Raw genomic sequence first — 21,079 nt, forward strand, 5'->3', positions numbered from 1 at the left:
GCCCCAGCTGCACTCTTCTCTTCATTCCTCCACTCCCCCACACTGCCATATTACCCCCCCCCATGACACACACACACACACACACACACACACACACACACACACACACACAAAGACATTGATACACTCACATATATCCACACTGTGGGCACCACACTGTGCTGCCACTTTATCTTATCTTTTACTATAGCACAGTTCTGGAGCTGAGGAAATTATAGAGGCCGCGTGCAGCAGTGTTTCTCGAGCACACTGCAGCCTTAAATGTGGACGAATGAGAGGAAAAATGGATGGAGTCTTCATCTTCAGGCCCGGAATTCTCTTTCACGCCACTCCCAGTGACTCACAGAGCCTCTCTTGCAATTTCTCCTGTACGGCGTACAGTAGACATAGTCTGCATACATTCCAGATGTTCTGTGTTGCTGCGGCGAGCTGATTCAGTGCAGCCGGTGCCACAGGCAGCGGGGAGCGGGTCCATTACTCCGCGTGACAGAACGGAATGAAGCAGCACAGCCCCGACGTTTCGGGGGGGGGGGGGATAAACACAACGCCGAAACGCTGCACTTCCACAGCGTCACACTCCAGACTCCTTTTCCCCCGTTCCCATTTTCCCCCTGCAGATCGGATGCAGCACGCCGCCTCCATTGGCGCTGAGCGGGAAAGGGGCTCAGAGGGCCGCTTAACTCCTCTCTCCCCGCGATTCACTCTCCACCGCGGGCGCTCGCCGGAAGCTGGAGCATCGAGGGGAAGTCGGGGATCTGATGCTCTAACACGTTGGGGGTTGTTCTCCCACCATCGCACTGACAGCCAAGAATCAATTTTTCATTTTGTCTTCAGAGACTATGTAACTTTTCTGTTTCTTTGGAGTTTGCAGGATGAAGGGCATGTACAGTAGGCTTCAATCCTGCACAAAGGAACATACTTTCAAAGTGGTTGAGTTGCCTTCAGCTACGCAAAACTGCAAAGCCGCGTTCTAAGCCAGCGGAGCTCCACGTGCGGCACTCATTAATACCTGCGTGTAACCACAGTGGACGTGTAACGCGGCGTGATGAAATGGTCGAGCGGCGATGTGTTGGGATGTGTTTGGATTGTGAAGTATTGACTGGCACTTTTGAAAGAGGAGACGGGCTTGTTTTCTCTCTCTCCTTGATTAGCTGTCTCTGTCGGCCTCTCTGCGAATATTCCTCAAGGTGTTTTTAGTTTGCTTCAAACGGTCGCTGGCATCTATGCCGGCTGTAAATGCCACTTTCTTTGTTTAAAGAAAAATAAAATAAACAGGCTCAGACGCAACATAATGATAGGTACAGAAAACTGCTTATTAAAATGATCAAATTACTCTTATGAAATCCAAAGGCATTCAAGAAAATAAAACATTACACTATTTATCCAACTAACGCAAACACTGAATAACCAAAAGGAACATATTATCATCCAAATGTTACACTGCACATTATATCAGGCTGCTGTGCCTATTAACTAAGTGATTCCTTACCTTGAACCCTGCCCAGGGAAAACTAACATCCTTTTGACTAATGAATTCTAATTTAAGCTTTCCCTTGGTTATAGACGATCCTTTGCAGTACTGAATAAGAAAACTGGAGAAGATCATTTTTTTTTCATAGGGAAGCGAAAAAATATACAAAAATGTGAACATTGCATTTCAACAAAAGATCCATTTATGGTAGAAAAATCAAATGAAACCGTAATCTCTTTTCTCCTTCTCTCTGCTTTCCCCTCTCTGTGTGAGTGTGTTCCGGTGTGTGTGCGTGAGTTTGTGCGCGTTCGCTGGTTGTGAGCCATCTCGCCGCGCTCGTTATGTGATTCAGTTTGCAGTATTCCTCCTATTGGAGCGCGTAATGAACTGCAGGATACATAGGACACATTGAGACGATGATTGGATCATTGCTTTAGTTGTACTTGTGCTTCGCAGTGGCGGGACTCTGTGAGGTCTTGGAACAGGACACTTGACAGGGAAAGTGGATGTTGCACATATGAGCGCACTGTGTTCGCACTTCCCGACCAGGCTCACTGTGATGGAGAAGCGCAGGCTGGTTGAGCAGTGCAACGTAAACACCTCGTGGTGGTGTGGGGGGGATGCAGCGATGGGCCTCACAGCAAACGGCTCACAGAGTCGTCACAGTGGAAAACCGCTGACTGTTTTCCTGCAGCTTCGTCTCTGTCCTTGCCATCGCGCTCCGCCGCCTAGAAGAAAACAACAACAACAAAGACAAAACAAAACAACAAAAGCCCTGTTTTTCTCCCTCTCCCCTTCATTATTACTTCTCCCCCCCTCCCCTCCTACTAACAGGTCTGTCTCTCCCTACATCTCCCCAAGTCTCTTTTACTTACCCGAATCTGTCTGCCTCCCTCTCATTCCACCTCATTCCTCCATCCTCCATCCTGCTTTGCGTGTAACTCCTGCACCACACACACACACACACACACACACACACACACACACACACACACACACACACACACACACACACACACACACACACACACACAGCTCTGTCACTCAAAACAGGTTGTTAGGCTTACTTTTTTAGGCCATACACGTATACACATTGCAGTAATCGATATTTATTTTCCTACTCTCCTCATATATTTTTCCGCCCTCTCCACCTTCTGCTACACTTTGTCCTCCTTTCCTCCGCTTGAAGCTGCCCCCCTCGCCTCCATCAATCACTCAGTCCTTGAGCCATTTACGCTGCCTTTTCTGTGCGCTTCATTTCACCGCATTCTCGTTTCTCTGCTCCATTTCTCATACTTTTTTAGACTTCTGTTTCTTCTTTTGTCTCCTTGTCTTTGCTACTTTCTTTTTCATTCCGAAATCCCGATCGCGTTGAACAAAAATTGACAGTCTGGGACAAAAAAGTCGGATGAAGACGGAGCGGCAGACACGGAGAGGAGCAGAGGGGAAATGGAAGCGCAGGGAGGGAGAGTGGCTTGGAGAGAATATTATGTGTTAATCAATGCAATTGTGTTTGGTACCTGAAGCCGGGAAAATAGGGAAAAGAGACGGGGACGTCTACGGAGAGACGGCGCGGTGAGAAAGTGAGATGGGAATGGAGAAAAGGAAGGGAGGGCAGTTGGCACCAGAAGTAAATTGAAAATGATGTGCTGTGTTTTTGTGCGTGTGGCTCACATATTAACCCAACCATCTCTCAGGTAGTCATTATCTTCCCATGTGGGTGTTTGTTGTGAGTGTGTGCATGACTATGTGTGTGTGGGAGGGGGGGGGGGTGTATACGTGTTTGCGCTCACCGCATTAACCCTCGTGTCTCTCTATCATTAAGCTGCTCTACGGGCGCAGGGCAGCCGCGCATTCATCTTCAGCGAGCTGCGTCTGCTTATTCCAGCGCTTACATGCGTTTTATGTGTGTGTGTGTGTGTGTGCGTGCATGCAGCTGTGTGAGAGCCGGTGTGTTTACAGGGATCTTAATTGTTATTATCAGTCATGCAGCACAATAACCACCTCCGCCCCACATCTTTGTCTCTGTCTGCTCTCTCTCTCTCTCTCTCTCTCCCTCTCACCCTGCTTCCCTCCGACGGCCAGATTCTATTTTTCCTCATATTGTTTCTGCTCAGCCTGCAGCCTAAATAGCACCCATTTCATCTTCTCTCTTTCTTTTCCTTCCCCGCTGCATTCCATATTCGTCCAGCGTTTTCTCTCCAGCCAAAGCGAACTTTTATTACCCCGTGATTGGATTCAAAATTCATTACTCCATCTCGCCTGTATGTATAACTGATCAGTCTTTCTGTTTTCCCCCACTCCTTCCCTCTCGCTGGTCCACACCTCCTCTTTCATCTCTGCGCCTCCTTCTTTTCCTTTCCTGATTTGCTGTTGTCCGTACCCGACGTTAAAAGTCAAACTAACCGTTCTACTCTTTGCTGTCTCCTCTTTCTTTCAGGCATCCTGCTTTAGTGCGATATATATATCTGCCTCCCCCCCTCGGCAGGTTGCCATGGTCGCCATACCTACTCTCTCTCTTCTATTGGTCCTGGCAGAGTGGGCAGGTCTGGTGGACAGCTCCCCCCACCTCCTGCTCCGGCCCAGTACGCGGGAACGTGATGCGGGGGCCATGATAAACTTCAACATCGCCGTGATCCACGCCGGTGCTACGGTGCAGGCCGAGGCAGCGGTGGCGGCGCCTGGGGGGAGGGTGCTCTACCCCGGCTTCGGCCGGGTATATAGCTCCCTGGGGGAGAGCGTGGTCACCCAGTGGGAATCTGCTAACGTCATCTGGCTACAGGTTGGATACTGTCTCCTCCACCTACCGCTCATCCAGCCTTTCTTGAAGAAAGGGAATAACAATGACCATCCATTATTCATACTCACTCCCATTATTCGAGCTGAAATGAGCAACACACTGCTGCAGTTGTGTTGGCCCTGCTGAATGAGCAGGCGTCCGCCTCTGCTTTTTGACCACAGTTTGTATTGTTGGCCACACATGTCACGCATGCTACAGACGCTTTCCATATGAATAACACAAAGTCAAGATGAAGAGTCCCCGGCTGGTCAACTCTTCTTTCTCTCTTGTCTGTCTGTTCCTCTCTGTCTTCATGGCGTCTATCATCTCCCAGGTGAATGACAGTAGCCCTAAGACGGTGCTGTCCCAGCTGTGTGAGCTGCTGGCGGCGCGGCCCCTGCAGGGACTGGTTTATGAAGAGGCGAGGCCCCCTCGCACGGCCTGGGGTCCATTGGCCCCAATGCTGGAGTTTGTCTCCGCCCAAACAGGACTGCCCATAGTGGCTGTAGGAGGGGGAGCGGGGCTGGGGAGGATGCCACAGGTAGGAGGAGGGAGGTTGGGATGGGGGTGGGGGAGTAAAGAGCACGTGTTTGCAGCCTGTGTGTGTGTGAGGTGTGTGGGGGAGGCGGGGGGAATCGGAGGATTACAAGGGGCCAGATGTCCCAGTAGTTTGATTCTGTAGCTCCACGTGTGAGCGCTGTGAACAGTGTGAAATCGGTGCGTGCTGTATACTAAAGCAGTATGGATTGACAGCTCTAGGAATAGAGTATAAAAGGCGAGCTGCTTATATTGCAGTAACAACTTACAATGTCAGAATGTTGCGCATCCTCTCTGTGAAGAAAAGCTTTGGGCAAGTGCCGGTGGGACGGAGGGGAAGCTGAAGGTCAGGGTCGCTGATCTGCCAAAACTCTGCAGTGTTTGATCTGTAAATGGCACCAACTGGGGCTGTCGCTCTGCCTCTGATGTTCCTGGGAGGGAGGCAACGAGAAGACATGTGTGTGTGTGTGTGTGTGTGTGTGTGTGTGTATGTGTGTATTAGTGTGTGTGCACGAGAAAAAATAATGTCAGATGGTTTTTACCACCACATGGGGTGTAAAAGAGAAACCAAAGAGCGTAGCATTTGTACTTACAAAAAACTGCTTTAACCATTTACTCTTGAAGAATTAAATTGTAGCACTTTGATGAACCTCCTTTGAAGACCAACCCTCGCCTAGTCCTGCACCCCCCACCCCCCGCCCCCCCTCCCCTCCCCTCCCATCCTGTGAATAGACTTTTTAAGAAACACTCCCTTCTGGACGTCAGAGGAGAATTTGTGCAACAAAGCTGTTTTAGCCTTCCGGCTGCACGAGTGCTGCCGCTCCATAAAAACTTCACGCCCTGCGATGCCTCCATGTTGTGCATAAAGACGGAGCGGTCCAGAGAGTTGTAGTCCCTTCTAGTGAAAATGCTCTCTGTTACTGACTCTTTTTATTGCAGCTGCATTTTAGATACTGTACAACTGCAAGAGGATGAATGTTCCACTGAAATTTTCAACCGAATGTGCTGCTCTCTTTCCCCAAATCAGGAATCAGGTTCCATCTTTCTCCAGTTCAGCTCCTCTACTACCCTACAATTAGAGGTCATCTTTGAGGTGCTGGAGGAGTATGACTGGACGTCTTTTTCCGTCGTGTCCACGCGTCACCATGGCTACCAGGACTTCCTATCTGTGGTGGAGGGCCTGACGGACGGCTCCTTCATCGGCTGGGAGAAGAAGAGTGTGGTGATCCTGAACGTGACCGATGACCCCGGAGGGGCTCGCACGCGCAGGCTGCTGAAGGAGAACGAGGCGCAGGTGAGACAGGGGGGAGGGAGGGGGGAAATGGGGGAGGAAAGGGGAGGAAGTGCTGCAAATCTCGTTGGGGGCCCCCTCTCTGACAGGTGGCTTCCGAGCTTTTTCCTTCCTTCTTCGTCTCTCCCTCTGTCCCTCCACATCTCTCTCTCCCCTCTCTCCTCTATCCCTCTGTTCTTCTCTCCCCCTCCCATCGGCCAGGGCATGAAGAGTCCAACGGTACAACACAAACCACGAGTCAGTCTGATTGGCTGGATGATGGTATTGTAGAAAGAGTTATGTGCAATGGGCTGCAGGAGGTAACCACTTAGCATACAACCCCCCCACCCCCCCTGCTTTATTCTACTAAAGTGAAGAAGAAATAACATCTCGTTCTGAACAGTCTGTCAGTCTCACACACACACACACACACACACACACACAATGAGCTCTGTAGTATTTTGCATCTGCGTGTTGTAGCTCTTCATTGAATCGGTGAATGATGTTTACACACAGTGGAACATTTTCAGGAAATATTTGAGATGTCTCGTGCATTATTTTATACCCGCAACCCCCTCCCCAAAAAATTCAGGCTTGTCTCTATGGCAACTCTGAGGTCTTTCTCTGTGTACGCTGTCTATATTTTGGTGAAAAAACATTCCAAAGTGAGTTTGATCCATTGATGAGCAGAACGACTCGTGGTTTTGGCTTACCTCTAGTGCGTCTTGTTCTGTCGTGCCTGCTTCCTCTGCCCCGGTTCCTTCCCTTCCTTTCCTTACTTTTTAAGCCCACAATTATCATCATCATCCTTTAAACCTCCTCTTTCACCCCATGATCCTCCGCTTCAATTTGTAACTCATCTGTGTGTTCTTACTCTCGCTACTGGTCCTCCCCGTCCTCCCCCCTCTACCTCCACTTGTGTGTTTCTTTGCCTGGAGACAGGCTGCCTTCCCGTTCACCTCCATCTTTCTTTCATTCCTTCGGTCCATCCTGCTTCCTGCACGTCTACTCGCTCTATACGTTGTGTCTCAATGTCATAATGTCCCAAGCATGGCCGCTGCAGCTCTGCGTGTGTGTGTTTGTGTGTGAGTGTGTGCGTGTGAGTGTGTGTGTGTGTTGGTTTGTGTCACTGTTAATATGACATACAGCCTGCAGCAGATCGCCTGTACGCGCAGTGCTTGCCTCGTAACCCTCGTACTTTTTTACAACAAACCCGCTGCTTTAGCTTTTTACAACTGCAGGGCTAATAAATGCTTGTGATTGCTCAGTGATGCTGTGGATGTTTGCATTATGCTCCCTCTCTCTCTCTGTCTCTCTGTCTCTCTCTCTGTCTCACTGCCACATATGGTAATGCCCTCTACGTCGTCGATGGCTTCATGCAGGTCTGCGGGCCAATTTCTACTCAAATCTCACAATGTCTATCTGGTGTTTCATTCCTCTTCCTGCTTCTGCTTTTGTCAGTGTTTCTTCTGCTTTCTCTCTGTATTTTCCTCTCTTTCTCCATTTTCCCGTCTTTGGACATTGTGTGTGTCTGTTTATAACTCTGATTCTCTCCTCCTTCCCACCACGATTCAGTCTGTTGCCTTCTTTCTCCATCCTGCCCTCCTTCCTCCTCCTCCTCCTCCTCCCCCTCTGTCACTCTCACTCCCTGCCTAATTCACTGGAGCTTTATTGGCATACAGGCAGGATTGTTTTGCCAAGCCATTACAGTTCAAAATTCAATGAAGGCACAGTTCTCAAAATGTCTGCCCCCCCCACACACACATCCATGAATCAGTTTTCCCCCCACTTTTTTTCTCCTTTGTCTCTTCACTGTGTGATCTAAAGACTCACACTCTTTCATTCTTCTTATGTATCTTTGTCAGCATTTCCTCTTTATGCTAAACGTTAAGCCCTTGAGACCCTCTTTGGTCAATTTCTACCCCCCCCCGCACCCCTCTTTACCTCAGCACTTTCTGCTGAGCGCTCGTCCACTGTCACAGCTGCCTTACTCTGTTGTCTTCTTACTCCCCAGCGCCACTCCATCACCCCCCCCCCCACTATTCTTTGCAAATATCTCTCCAGGCGCAGATTTGACCAAAATATCTCATCCTCTGCCTTCCTTCACCCCCCCCCCTACTTTCCCTTCTCCAAGGAGTGACTTTTCTGTTTTCCCACCTTTCATTACTTCTCTCTTTCCGCATCAGCCACCTCCTCCTGAAGTCTCCGCGTCTCTCTTCCGCCCTGCTTTTAATAACATATGTCAGCTTAACTTCTTCCCCCTTTCTTTTTTCCCTCAGGTGTGTTTGGTCTTTAACTGCCTCGCCCATTCCCCCCCCCCCCCCCCCAAACTCTCTTCCTCTCCGCTCTACCGCTTACACTTGTTTCATTTTCCCTGTCTCGTTTAAGTCCTGTTTTCATTATTCATAACTGTTTCTTGTTTCATCAGGCCCGAGCTCATTAAGCGCTGACCCCCGTTGCCCCCCTCCCCCCCCGTTCACCCTTCTGGTTAGCATTCATCACATGCGGCCATGCGTTATTTTTGTCTTGAATCATACGTCCAACTCCCACCAACCTTATCACGTCAGCTTACAGCTATCTCCCCTCTCTCCTCTTGCCGGCCCTCTTGTCTCCCCCCCCCCCCCTTGATCCGGCCGTCTCTATCACCTCCACGCCTCCCGTTGAGCCGCACCTCTGCTCCAGCTCCATCTTTCTCCCCCCTTGATCCTCCCACCCTCTGTCTCTCTCCACGTCTCCCCTCCTTATCTCACTAGCGTGTATCTGTGTGTGTGTGTGTGTGTGTGTGTGTGTCTCCCCTCGTCCCTATTCCCTCCCTGGCTTCCTGCTGTCCTCCAGGTACGTTTGCTGTACTGCTCCCAGGAGGAGGCTGAGCTGGTCTTTCAAGCCGCCTGGGCCGCCGGGCAGGCTGGAGCCTCGCACATGTGGTTTGCCGTGGGGCCGGCTCTCTCAGGTCTGAGCATGGACAGCCTGCCCAGGGCCGTGTTTGCCGTGCGGCCCCAGGGCTGGAGGGACGAACCTCGACGGAGGATCGCTCGCGGGGTGTCTGTGCTGACTCATGCGGCGGTGGCCATGCGCAAGGATTACGGAACCACGGGTGGGCCGAACTTTGTCACCAACTGCATGACGGACGCCAATCAGACCCAGAGACTGCGGGGCAGGATGAGGTGAGAGAGAGAGAGAGATAAGAGGAAGGAGGAAAGCAGGCAGTTGGCAGGCTCCGGACAAAATGTATTGAGACGGCATCAGGTGTATTCTGTGAAACGAGGTGGTTTAGCGCCAGAATGAGCTGGAAAGGGAAACGGGGGAGTTGGTAGATTCAGTGTCAGAGAGCAGGCGCAGAGGGGATATCTGAGTTTGGAGCTGGCTATCAATCATGCAAAATAGATGTTGTTGGTGCATGTAGTTGTGAGTTGGCAAAATTACCCCAGCGTCTGTAGCAAGTGGACCATGTCTCATGTTTATTAATGAGCCAGCTGTAATTTATTCCTTGTTGGCTGTGCAAACAGGCAGCAGCAAACTCTAACAGGTAGCTCAACTGGTTCCAGGTTATCATCCTTTTTCGTTTCCAACGGCATTTATCCGTGCTCCAAATATTCAACAAACACATAACAATTGTATTGAGAAGTTTGGTCTGTGTAATAAGTCCAACCCGAGTTAATTTACAGTTTTTTTATATTTTTAAATGAAGCACAAACAGTCTGTTTACATGAATGAACTCCTTGTTAGTAAATCCAATCTAGCATAAGGAGTAAGTTGTTTGTATTTATATTTATTTATTTGCAGTGCTGCCTACTGTTCACTTTCTGAAACTACAAGCTGCCATCCATGTACGTCTCCTGTCATGTAAAAATCAAAAAGCCTTCAAGTTTTTGTGTTTTGAAGCCAGCAAGATGACACGAGGAGACAATTAGTACGTCTGTCCCGTCTGATAATCAGAGGAACTATGGAGCTCGCAGGCGATGCACAGAGCAGCAGTTGTTTGACTTCAAAGATAACTGACAATTCCGTGTGTCTGATCATTTGTCTGTAGATTTGATCAACACACAAGGCCTTTCCGTCACCACAGAGGTGCCGTGATTTAGTTTTCAAGTGGCAACGCTCACTCTTGGTTCAAAAACAGCCTTACGACTCTGTATTTTCTCTGTATTTTCCCCACAACAATTAGTTGATTTACTAATTGCATGTGTTTTCTGTCAATTTCATCCATTGCGAAACAGGTATTTCAGCAACATCACGCTTCGTGGTCGAGACTATTCCTTCAATAGTGATGGATACCTGTCCAACCCCTTCCTCGATGTAATCTCCTGGACACCTGGACGTGGATGGGAAGATGTAAGGACATGACGTTAGTTATTGATGTCTAACCATGAGTTCTGAGTCTTATTTGAGAAGAGAAAAGAGCATCAATCCCACGATAGACTTGATTGATCACTGTTTGGTTGTTTGAACTCTGGGATTTGTGAGAAAATGCACAGAGCAGATTGTGTGCTGATCGGTATTTGAGTCTCAATTGCTCCGTGTAAACTAGAGGAGCAGATCCATGCTGCGTTGGTATTTGAAATAAAAACATAGACCTGCCAGTGAGAAAAGTCATGGCGCACGTGTTCATGTTCATGTAAAGTTCAGTTGGCTGTTGGTCCCGAGGCAGAGGGGAGAGACGGGCTAGTGTGCTTTGTGTGCTCCTGTGAGCCTGTTCTGATTCAACTGTCTCTCTCTAACTCTGATATTTCCTGGATAAAACACACTCACGCAACACCAATTCACAAACAAATGCACAAACATCCTCTGGGGTCTGAATCAATTAAATTAAAGAATGGGTTGATATGTGTTGATTCCCTGCTACATGCCCATGTGTCACTTTGAAGATCTATCAATGTAATCTTCCCTCCTCTGCTGGTTGTGAAGCAGTACATTCCTCACTTTTTATTATTCTAAGGTAAGTGATGGAGAACATAATCTACAGTCTACAGGCTGTGTTTTGTATAAACAGACAGACGCACTCTATCGACTGTTGGACTTTCACGTAGTCTTTGTTGATTTTTTCCTTGCATAAAAAAAAGAGGTCTGTGGGTTTGGCCCCCTGCATCTGTTACATCTTTTATACATATAGCACACATGGGTATGAGAGAGACTTTGAACTTTAAAATTTGAATTTAAAAAATGTGAACCTGTCCTGCTTTCGATATACTGTAATAATAATAAGAATGCTCTGATGTTGCTCGATCAATTTGTGCTGTTTTGCTGCTTGCGTTTTCAGATTGTTGGTGTCATTACCATCTGGTTGCAGACCCACCATTGTTTTGTGTGTTTGTCTTGTATGCGTGTCTAAAGCACCAGTACCCCTGGCGTGTCATGCATATTGTATTAAGCTGAGGTTTGTTCTGAAATCCTTAATACGACACCTTGTCACCTGCTGAAGATGTTTTCCCTTTAATACGCTGGGATTTTGCCCTTGTCAGTGTCAAAGGAGAGAGCGGCGCTCCTTTCCTCAACTACGCGCCAACACCTTGAGACACTGCACACGCATAAAGACACGCGGTACTCTCTGAACAACCCTCTGCACCGGCACACAATCACAAACCCTGCACTAATACAAATACTGATGCACCCACACACGCTTAAACCTACACACACACACACAAGCATAAATACACACATTGGTGGTTCTCAGCCTCCCGCTGATTTTAACAGCCCACCAGAGTCCAGTCTCAGCGTGTTGTAACATGCTGACTCCTGCCATATATCTCAAATCCCTTTCAATTAGAAGCTCCTGTGCTGGTCCTTCGACTCTGTGCAAACCAAGGGTGAGAAACCCGCCCACACACACACACACACACACACACACACACACACACACACACACACACACACACACACACACACACACACACACACATGCTTAGAACTCACATGCATACATCCACTTGTGTGTGCTTGCAAATGAGAGCTCATACCGATGCTTACATACATATGCTAACTCCCTTCTTGCATAAACCCGGTTGCATTATTGCACACAAACACACCCACGCACACACAATGAGGATCAGACGCCTGTATCTTCCTATTATGCACATCCACGCTGTTGGCTCCCCCTGAATATTTAATGTTCTCTTTACAATCACTGCACCATTACCTAAAGCCTGGGAGCACCCAGCTTAGATCAGTGAAAAACTGCCTAGTGACTAGTACTGAAGATTGTCCAGCATTAGCATAGGCAGGTTCAGCTACGGATACACAGGGAGCCAGATGTTGCAAGATATTACCATAGTTGGAGGAACATGCATTAACGGCACTTGTGGCAGCTAAGGTCTTTGTATACTGGTTCTTGGCCCTAAAACATTTGCCCAAAACCAGAATACTTTCCCTGCCTCAAAATATTCAATTTGAGTAATCTGAGGTGTTATGTTTTGGCTGTTCTCCTACTGACGTTTGCTTGTGCATTTTTCTAGGTTTTTGTCTGATAGAGCATACAGGAGAACACACTACTCTCTATCGGTTTTCTGTCTGTGTTCCCTGAGTGTGTTTTGATGGAACGTCGGTTGCAGAGTTGCGGTCAAGTGCAGTTGAAATACTGTCATTGTTGCCACCGTCTCCTCTTCTCGCTGCCTTTTCACAGGCTTTCCACAGACTGGCAGGCGGATTGTGTGTGTGACTTCAAATATACATATGGATTTCTGTTTGTACTGTATGTGCATGAGGGTACGGTACGTGCGCAAACTTTGTTGCCTCGGTTACACTTGGCAGGGCTTTTATGGTCGATCGTGACAACGCGTGTCAGGAAGGTTCACAGCGACAAAAACAGAAAAGTGTGGTTTTGCCTCACGTTGCTCTCAAAAGTCTGAATATGCCGAAGATCCAGCATCCAAAACTTCCAGAGAGCATAGGCAAGAAGAAGTGGAAAACAATGATATAGTCAAAGGGGTGTTTGACAAGCAGAGGACACAATCTGGGCTCCAAATATGTGGCACGAAACGCAGACTCAGTACTGGCTTACAAACTAATGCTACTATTCTGAAATGTACGTCCTGGCTAAATGTTGGGAGATGGTTGGCACTTCAAACGTAGCCGTCAACAGTGAGTACTCGTTAATTTATAACATTTAGTCTAAAATGACGATTAATATCAATAACATTTTTTAAATCCATTGACGGCGCTATTTAAAAGTATTGAGCGAATCTCCTCAAACCTTCCTCTACTTGCTCTGTGTTCAATAGCTCCATTGACATTACCTGGTTCTGTTTCTCGTTATAAACAAAGGGTGGCATCTATCAGCTGGTTGTGGTAGAAATGCATGTGTTTTGTGATGTAATGTTTCTCTTTTCTCCGTTCCCCCAGGTAGGCTGGTGGGAGAACGGTGTGCTGAGACTCCGTTACCCAGCGTGGTCCCGCTATGGGCCGTTCCTTAAACCACCTGACGATGCCCAGCACCTGCGCGTTGTCACGCTGGAGGAAAGGCCATTTGTCATTGTGGAGTTGGCAGACGCCGCATCTGGGACCTGCATCCGGGACTCAGTGCCTTGCAGACGACCGCTTAATGCCAGGTTTCAATTTTCGGGATTTAAGACACAGATGTGTTTTAATGTGGGATTTTGTGTTAATGACCTATTCCATGGCTTCACCGCAAACTATGACTTTTCACCAGTGGTAATGAAACAAAATCAAATTGTTAGATATCGAAGGAAAAAAATATAAATAGTAACCTCTCTACCGTATTTAACAGTGTTGTGAATGGAGTTCCTAAGCTCTCAGATGCCGTCCAATCGAGGTGACATCAATCACCTATCAAAACGGTGGTGTCTTCACTCCCTGGTCACAATCAATAACAGACTGCTCTCCAGAGGATCAGTGGAATGACTCAGGGGTCTGGGATCAGATATGATCGCAGTGAAGCTTTATGGTTCATCAGCTTCTGAGGGGATGACAGCACCTATCCTACCCTGGTCGATCAAACCTGTCACCAAGTGCCGGGCCACAAATCCCGCCGCTATGACCATTTTCTTCTGTTTTGCTCATTTTCCTTTCACACCATGACACACCAACCAGGATGCCGTTTATTAGCTTTTGCTTGGATGTTCCACTGATGTTTTCCTCTCTGTGACTCCTTCAAAGTGCCATCCATGAAGGTGTGGCTCCCATGAAGCAGTGCTGCAAGGGCTTCTGCATCGACATCCTCAAGAGATTGGCCAAGATTGTCGGCTTCACCTATGACCTTTACTTAGTGACCAACGGAAAACACGGGAAGAAAATCGATGGGGTTTGGAATGGCATGATTGGAGAGGCAAGTATTTTGTTTGTGTGTGTGTATCTGTGGTTCTGCCTGTCAATGTGTTCTCAATGTTGATCGTTCGTCACTTGCGGGGGGAAAGGGGGTTGCGTGAGATTTTTTGTTTATATCAGTGCTTCTGCATATTTTATGTTGCATTTTTTGTCTCCTCTGCCTATTGTCATGTGTCCAGGGTGAAAAGTTAAACACCACAAAACATCAATCGCTGTGAGAGCCATGGCCTCTCAACCACTGCCAGCCGTCAGACTGCTGTCGTTTATTACTCGCACAAACACAAATGTGCAGACAAAAACACTGTAAAATAGGGGGTAAAATGCACAGTTGAGAAGGAATGAGAAGGCAGGCTAACGTATGAGCATTCGCCTCCATTCCCCACAATATGTGGAGAGACACATCAAAGCGACTCACACATTGTCAGACACCCCCTGGCTGGTTGTGATTAGTCCTTGAGATTTTCTCTGCAAGAAACGCAGGTTCATGATACACCGAGATGCTGGAAAACACAGCGCTCACACGCACGCACTGAGATCGGAACGAGAGGAGGAGGGGGAGTGGGGGCTGATGTTTCTATCTCTATCTCGCTGGTTCCTAAACCGTTACGCTGCTTTCTCCTGCGCTCTCATCGATAACTTGAGCCGGGCCGGTGTTGTCTGTCGGATGTATTTTCACAAGCAAAAGGCCAAGAGAATTTTGTTTTTATAAAACTAACGTCTGTCTTTTGATCAGATGTTTCAAAGCCTGACATTCTTTGATCAGGTAATCCGGAGACTTGGCAAAGTTGAGAGGAGGGGGGGGGGGGGGGTGCTTTGCTTTTCTGCTTTGCTTCATTTTTCTGCTGATTTGCTCTGAAGAGCGGATGTGCCATGTCTAATGTAGATTAACATTTCACTTGTACAATCAGCCGACACAGCGGTTTTAAGGTTTCCTGAGATGGTAGCGCGGAGGAGAAGGGCCCCAGCTCATTTCGTATGCTAAAGAGATGCACAAGAGACACATGTACCACTTGTACCAGATGGAATTCTTGGCCTTTCACATGCAGGCGCATTTGAGGATGTACAAAGGGTCAGGGTGTAAGAATGTCACTATCTCACCTGGAAATAAACCTTAGTGAACTGTGAAAGATGTTCTTTGTCCTGTCTTTCTTTGTCCCCGCCACAGGAATTACGAATAATTAGATTTCTCCCTTGTCCCCATTAGGTGGTATACAAGCGGGCCGACATGGCCATTGGCTCGCTGACTATCAATGAGGAGAGGTCCGAGGTCGTGGATTTCTCTGTCCCTTTTGTGGAGACGGGGATAAGTGTCATGGTCTCCCGTAGCAACGGAACTGTATCACCCTCGGCCTTCTTAGGTAAGAGGCTGTGTTTGTGTGTGGCGCCATAGCTGATGTACGGAATCTAATATACAGCACCAACGCCAAAGTGTTGAGTTTGCACAAAAAGCCTCGGCCTTCGGCTGCTGATCCTTACATCTAAATTAGCCGTTACTTTTTCCTTAGCCGCTCGTGTCTTCACAACTTGTAGTTTCACCCCCGTCAGCAGACTCCAGGCTCCAGTGGGAGAGCATTTATTGGCCTATAGACTGCATTGTGGTGATTGTTAAAAAGAAAAACAGTCTTTATAGACTTCTGGGGAATATGTTTCTCCAATGTTTATTCTGCAAACAGAGCTCATCTTTGTCTATACGGTACATAACGTGCTAGGATTATGAAACTTTACCGTCCCTTCTGGTGATAATTATAATGATTTCATGATTCAGCACAAAACCACCCTTCTGTTGTGTGTTTGTTCAAATCTTCCTTTGTTTCCCTACTTAGAGCCCTACAGTCCGGCGGTGTGGGTGATGATGTTTGTCATGTGCCTGACCGTAGTGGCTGTGACCGTCTTCATCTTCGAGTTCTTCAGCCCCGTGGGCTACAACCGCAGTCTCCAGAACGGCAAGAGTGAGTGATGGATCGAGGCCGTCTGTCTCTCCCGGTCTGATGGATGTGGCTCCATTGCTGTTGCTGCACGGATCAAATAGATAATCTTGCACACTCCTGGAATTTGGTCACAAGACAAAGTCAAAATGATCCGGTTTCTGTTGAGTTTGCTTCCATGCCTTCTGATCGGTCAGTTTTCACATTCATTTTCAATCCGCTCCCCTGAATCCTTTACTGCGAGTGTGGGGAAGAGGAAATTATACCTACAGAATGTTGAACTGCATCCAAGTATCCTCAATATTGAAACGGCCATTTATTATTCAAGAGCATAGTTTGTACCCCAGTGATATTGAGTGTGCGTGATGCCTCGGTCCAATACCCAGCACGACTCGCCTATTTTACTGCATGATTGCTGTGCTCTCCATAATTTTACCTCTCTGTCATCCTCCCTTAAAGCCCTCTCATTCATCCTCCTCTCCCTCCTCCCTTCCTCCTTTACTCCTATCGTATAAAGGAAGGAGTATTTGAGCCCTTTGAATGGGGATTTGCACTGTGTGGTTTAATCATTTGTAAGATCACGTAGGAGATTAATTGAAAGCTGCCATCCTGGAAACATATAGTCACCGTCTTTCAGTTTCCGTATCAAAAAGCCTGCAAGAAGTATTAATACACAGTAAACCTTTTTTACAGATCATTAGGGGAAGTTTAATTAGAATCAGCTGCTGTATCTGCAGTCAGACACTACTGAATATACTATTATGCGGTTTACTTGCTTGATTGATGTCCACAAAAGAGTTAGGGTATTAACCGCTCATCACGCTCTCTCTTTACTCTTTCTCTCTTTTTTCCCACGTCGTCATTTTGGCCAGAGGTCGGAGGGTCTACCTTCACAATAGGAAAGTCTGTGTGGCTTTTGTGGGCCATCGTCTTCAACAACTCCGTGCCAGTGGAGAACCCCAGAGGAACCACAAGCAAAATTATGGTGCTGATCTGGGCCTTCTTTGCTGTCATCTTTCTGGCCTCCTACACGGCTAACCTGGCTGCCTTCATGATCCAGGAGGAGTACATTGACACGGTGTCTGGCCTCTCGGACAAGAAGGTACCTCACTGCTGGAATATTTATAACAAGTAGGCAGAGCAGAAGGAGAATTGATGAGAGTGAGCCAAATCCTGAGCTTTTGAATGTAAAATTGATTAAAGCACAGAAATTTAGAAAGGAGTGAAATCTCAATTCAGTTCTAAGTACTATTTTAAGTTCATAGACTTCTCACAGACTGTACGACTGTGCACGGATGGAACAGAAATAGGTCAGACAGATTGGTGCACAGCCTTGTTGTGTCTCATGCCCCTTCCGTCTCCCTCCCTCCCTCGCCTCCCTCTGCTCCGCTAGTTTCAGCATCCCGAGGAGCAGTACCCACCTCTGAAGTTTGGCACGGTGCCCAACGGGAGCACAGAAAAAAACATCCGCTCCAACTACCCAGGCATGCACCAGTACATGGGCAAATACAACCAGAGAGGAGTGGAGGACGCTATACTTAACCTCAAGGAAGGGTCAGTCTGATGCTACATCAGCTTGTTCATGTCCTTCTACACATGCTCTCACAAGTGATAGTTCATCAGGTCACGCTTTCCTAGGATAACATTAACTTACATTGTTATTTAATTGTGACATGATATTTTCGGGACTTGCCTGTGTAAGTTCAACAGTTTAAAAACGGATCCATTTTAAAAGCTCTTTTACATTACATACAAAGGATACAAGTGGGAATGAAAATCTGTTCAATAGGAAGCAAATTCTGTACTAAAGTTCTTATAGAGGTTTGACATGATTTAACTTTCAATAGGAATGGTTTAAAAATGGCATTTGGCCATGACAAATCACCCAACATGTTTACTACATGACTTAGTTTTTGGCAGAGTCATCCTGACGTTCCATTCCATGATTATATTGTTTAGTTGTCCTCACCAATGGCCATCACACACATTCTTGTAACATTTCACATCTTTTGTCGCACTTTACCTCACAGAAAAAACAGTGCAAGTAGCATTTAGATGTATACATATATCAAAATGTACCATATATGTCCTGAATCTCGTGTTGAATAATCCCAGTTGACTTCATCCTGAGCCTCTCATCATTCCTCCCCTTTGCTTTGGCACCACCATTCTAACTTTGTGTTAACACACACATAAATGACAATCTCTCTTCCTCAGTGCTTATCTTACGCTTCCTCTTACACCTCATCTGCCCCCTTATCGTACCATTTCTCTCTTTTCTCTTTTTTCAGTCAATTCTTTCCCCACCCAGTGTGCTTTCTCCACGTGTCTGTATTTAAACTTTATAATCCTCATCTGTTCCTGGCTCTTTCCCATGTGTTTTCCGCCTGAGGTGTGTAAATCTTTCACCCCTCTCTCTCTCTCTCTCTCTCCCCCTGTCACTGCTCTCTTCGCACCGTATAAATCCCCATCCTCTTCCCCTCCCCCTCCACAATGCACCATCTTCCTGCTCCCTCTTACTCACCCTGATCTCTACCTTATTTTATTCTCCTTGTGGTTTCACTCTTCCCACCGAGCCTGCTTCACTATTCCACCCGTCCTCCCTTTTCTTGTTATGATTTAACTTTTCATGCCCTCTTTATCATTCCCAGCGCCCGTCTGCAGTACATTTTTGCACCATAACTTTCTTCTCAGGTACGCTGCAGCGATCCACCTTTACACCTCCTCCCCTGCCTCAGCCAGTCTCCCCGTCCCTCCGCTCCCTCACTCCCATTAAATGATGATTGAATTCTCCCTTACAGGAAACTGGATGCTTTTATTTATGATGCTGCAGTATTGAACTATATGGCCAGGAAGGACGAAGGTTGTAAGGTGAGTGCGAACCCTCGCAAGCACTTTTTCTTTACATACTAAAGTCATGTTGATCCGTTTCTTAGTCAGTCATTTTTTTTCATTTAACTTTTTTTTTAAATCTGCATATTGTCCTTTTTCTAAGGTGATGACCATAGGCTCGGGGAAGGTTTTTGCCACCACAGGCTACGGTATCGCCCTGCACAAAAACTCACGCTGGAAACGTCCTCTTGACCTGGCACTGCTGCAGCTGGTGGGAGATGGTGAGAACTGTGGGGAGGGGAGAGAAGAGGGGAGAGATAATTAGAACACTTGAGGGGCAAAGGGAAGGTTAGGGGTAAAATGACAGCGCAGACAAACAAACGACACAGTGGCACAGGGATGGGGGGTGTGGGGGGACACAGGGGGTAGATGAACGAGAGGATGTTGTGAAGTGGATGGTGGGAGTACGAGGTGTGGAGACAGCAATGGCTGTAAGGTGGTTTCAATTGTGAGGGAATAGTGGAGTGTAGGAGGGGGCTAATGGCGACGGTTAAGAGGTTTGTAGGTATCTGCTGGAAAAGTGGGGAAATGAAAGGGGAGTTGGGGGGGCAAGAGGAATATTATTTGGTTTCAGACATTGCCGAAATGACTTGATTCGGATGGTGAATGTGCACATTACTGCCCCCCGTTTTCCCTTCTCTTAATCCATCAGACTTTCACTCTCTTTCTCGTCTTCCCGGTTGGGTTTATAAATGGAAAATAACAGGATTTACGCGTGTGAGTCAGGTTTGCACGAGGAGATGATCACAACTTGTGTGGTGACAGATTTACACACATTACAGATTCTGACTCTGGAAGGGAGAAAAAACACCAGAGAAATGCCTGAAAAGATCCTAAACATGAAATGAGTGAACTGAAACAAAAAAACAGATGTATAACAGGGATCAGATAATTGATTATTAGTAAATGTATGAGCCTGATTCATTCGCTGTTGTTCACAATGCACTAATGCTCTACATTTTACAGTCCGCCACACGCATTTATTGTCTCAATCGGATGCTGCTTGTTTGGCTGTTCCTTGTGTTTTAAATCAGCTTTGCTTGTGGCGCGGCGGACGAAAGCCCTTTAGCGGGGTCTGGCACACGGACCCTTCGGCTGCTTGCACGCTGATAATGCCAATTTGGTGCCAAGATCTATTAAACAAGACTGGTGTCTGGAGCTGATTTGTTGGACCTAGACCAACTTGTGTGTGTGTGTGTGTGTGTGTGTGTGTGTGTGTGTGTGTGTGTGTGTGTGTGTGTGTGTGTGTGTGTGTGTGTGTGTGTGTGTGCACACGAAAGCAGAGAGCCCAGACGCCCATGACTGTTGTTTCCTTTACTTGGAGGCACATTCCCTCGTCCTTGCCTCCGCTCTCAGTAGCAAAAGCTCTTAACAGCAGCTGTGTGTGCTGGATGGATCTAGTGTCCAATGCTGAGGGTTATAGTTGTAGGCAGGTATTATTGGAGTGGATTACTAAGGAAGAAGATTAGTTTGTTTTGATGTAAGGGGCCGAAGTTGGGGAGGGGGGCTGTCACATTAAGGGCGCCCTGCGGCTCACAGGATTCGGCATCGCACCTTCAGCCAAGCTAAATCATGCCAAAGTGTTACATCATTATGTACCGTGCCATGTTGAATCATATCATTTTACAACTGCATTAGAGGGGCACAGGAGAGTAGTCCGCCACTGCTTTGTCAACCCTGGGAGTGTATTGTTCTGCTCGTCGCTGCCTCTGGTGATTCATAGCGCGGCTTTACAAAAGGTCCATTGATCGCACTACAACTTGTACCGTGAAAAAGTCAAAAACTGCTGAGTGGGAAGATTTCCCTTTTCCTTCTTATCAGATCCACTTCTCTTTTTTTTGCACAGTGTCAGGATTTTGATTCCTCGTATATATTATTCAGTGAATAGATATTTGAGAAAATGGGTTTGCAGTTCTCGGCTGGAAGTT

The 21,079-nt window shown here is 47.3% G+C and overlaps 1 protein-coding gene across 3 annotated transcripts in view; it reads left to right on the forward strand.

Moving 5' to 3' along the window:
* Positions 1-21,079, forward strand: part of grin2db (glutamate receptor, ionotropic, N-methyl D-aspartate 2D, b) — a 42,572-nt gene that overhangs the window by 9,719 nt on the left and 11,774 nt on the right. The window contains exons 2-14 of one of the 3 annotated variants that reach the window (XM_078094899.1): positions 3,912-4,253; positions 4,585-4,791; positions 5,815-6,081; positions 8,893-9,221; positions 10,275-10,389; positions 13,393-13,598; positions 14,167-14,335; positions 15,539-15,692; positions 16,158-16,283; positions 17,132-17,361; positions 17,653-17,813; positions 19,061-19,130; positions 19,255-19,372. In XM_078094899.1, coding sequence (XP_077951025.1) covers positions 3,966-4,253; positions 4,585-4,791; positions 5,815-6,081; positions 8,893-9,221; positions 10,275-10,389; positions 13,393-13,598; positions 14,167-14,335; positions 15,539-15,692; positions 16,158-16,283; positions 17,132-17,361; positions 17,653-17,813; positions 19,061-19,130; positions 19,255-19,372 — 2,440 coding nt within the window. In that variant the 5' untranslated portion in view covers positions 3,912-3,965. Of the gene's footprint in view, positions 1-3,911; positions 4,254-4,584; positions 4,792-5,814; positions 6,082-8,892; positions 9,222-10,274; positions 10,390-13,392; positions 13,599-14,166; positions 14,336-15,538; positions 15,693-16,157; positions 16,284-17,131; positions 17,362-17,652; positions 17,814-19,060; positions 19,131-19,254; positions 19,373-21,079 lie in introns of those variants that run through there. The other 2 variants (XM_078094900.1, XM_078094901.1) reach the window with 2 other exon arrangements.

This window comes from Gasterosteus aculeatus, chromosome 20, assembly GCF_964276395.1.
Source record: "Gasterosteus aculeatus chromosome 20, fGasAcu3.hap1.1, whole genome shotgun sequence".
Lineage (NCBI taxonomy): Eukaryota > Metazoa > Chordata > Actinopteri > Perciformes > Gasterosteidae > Gasterosteus > Gasterosteus aculeatus.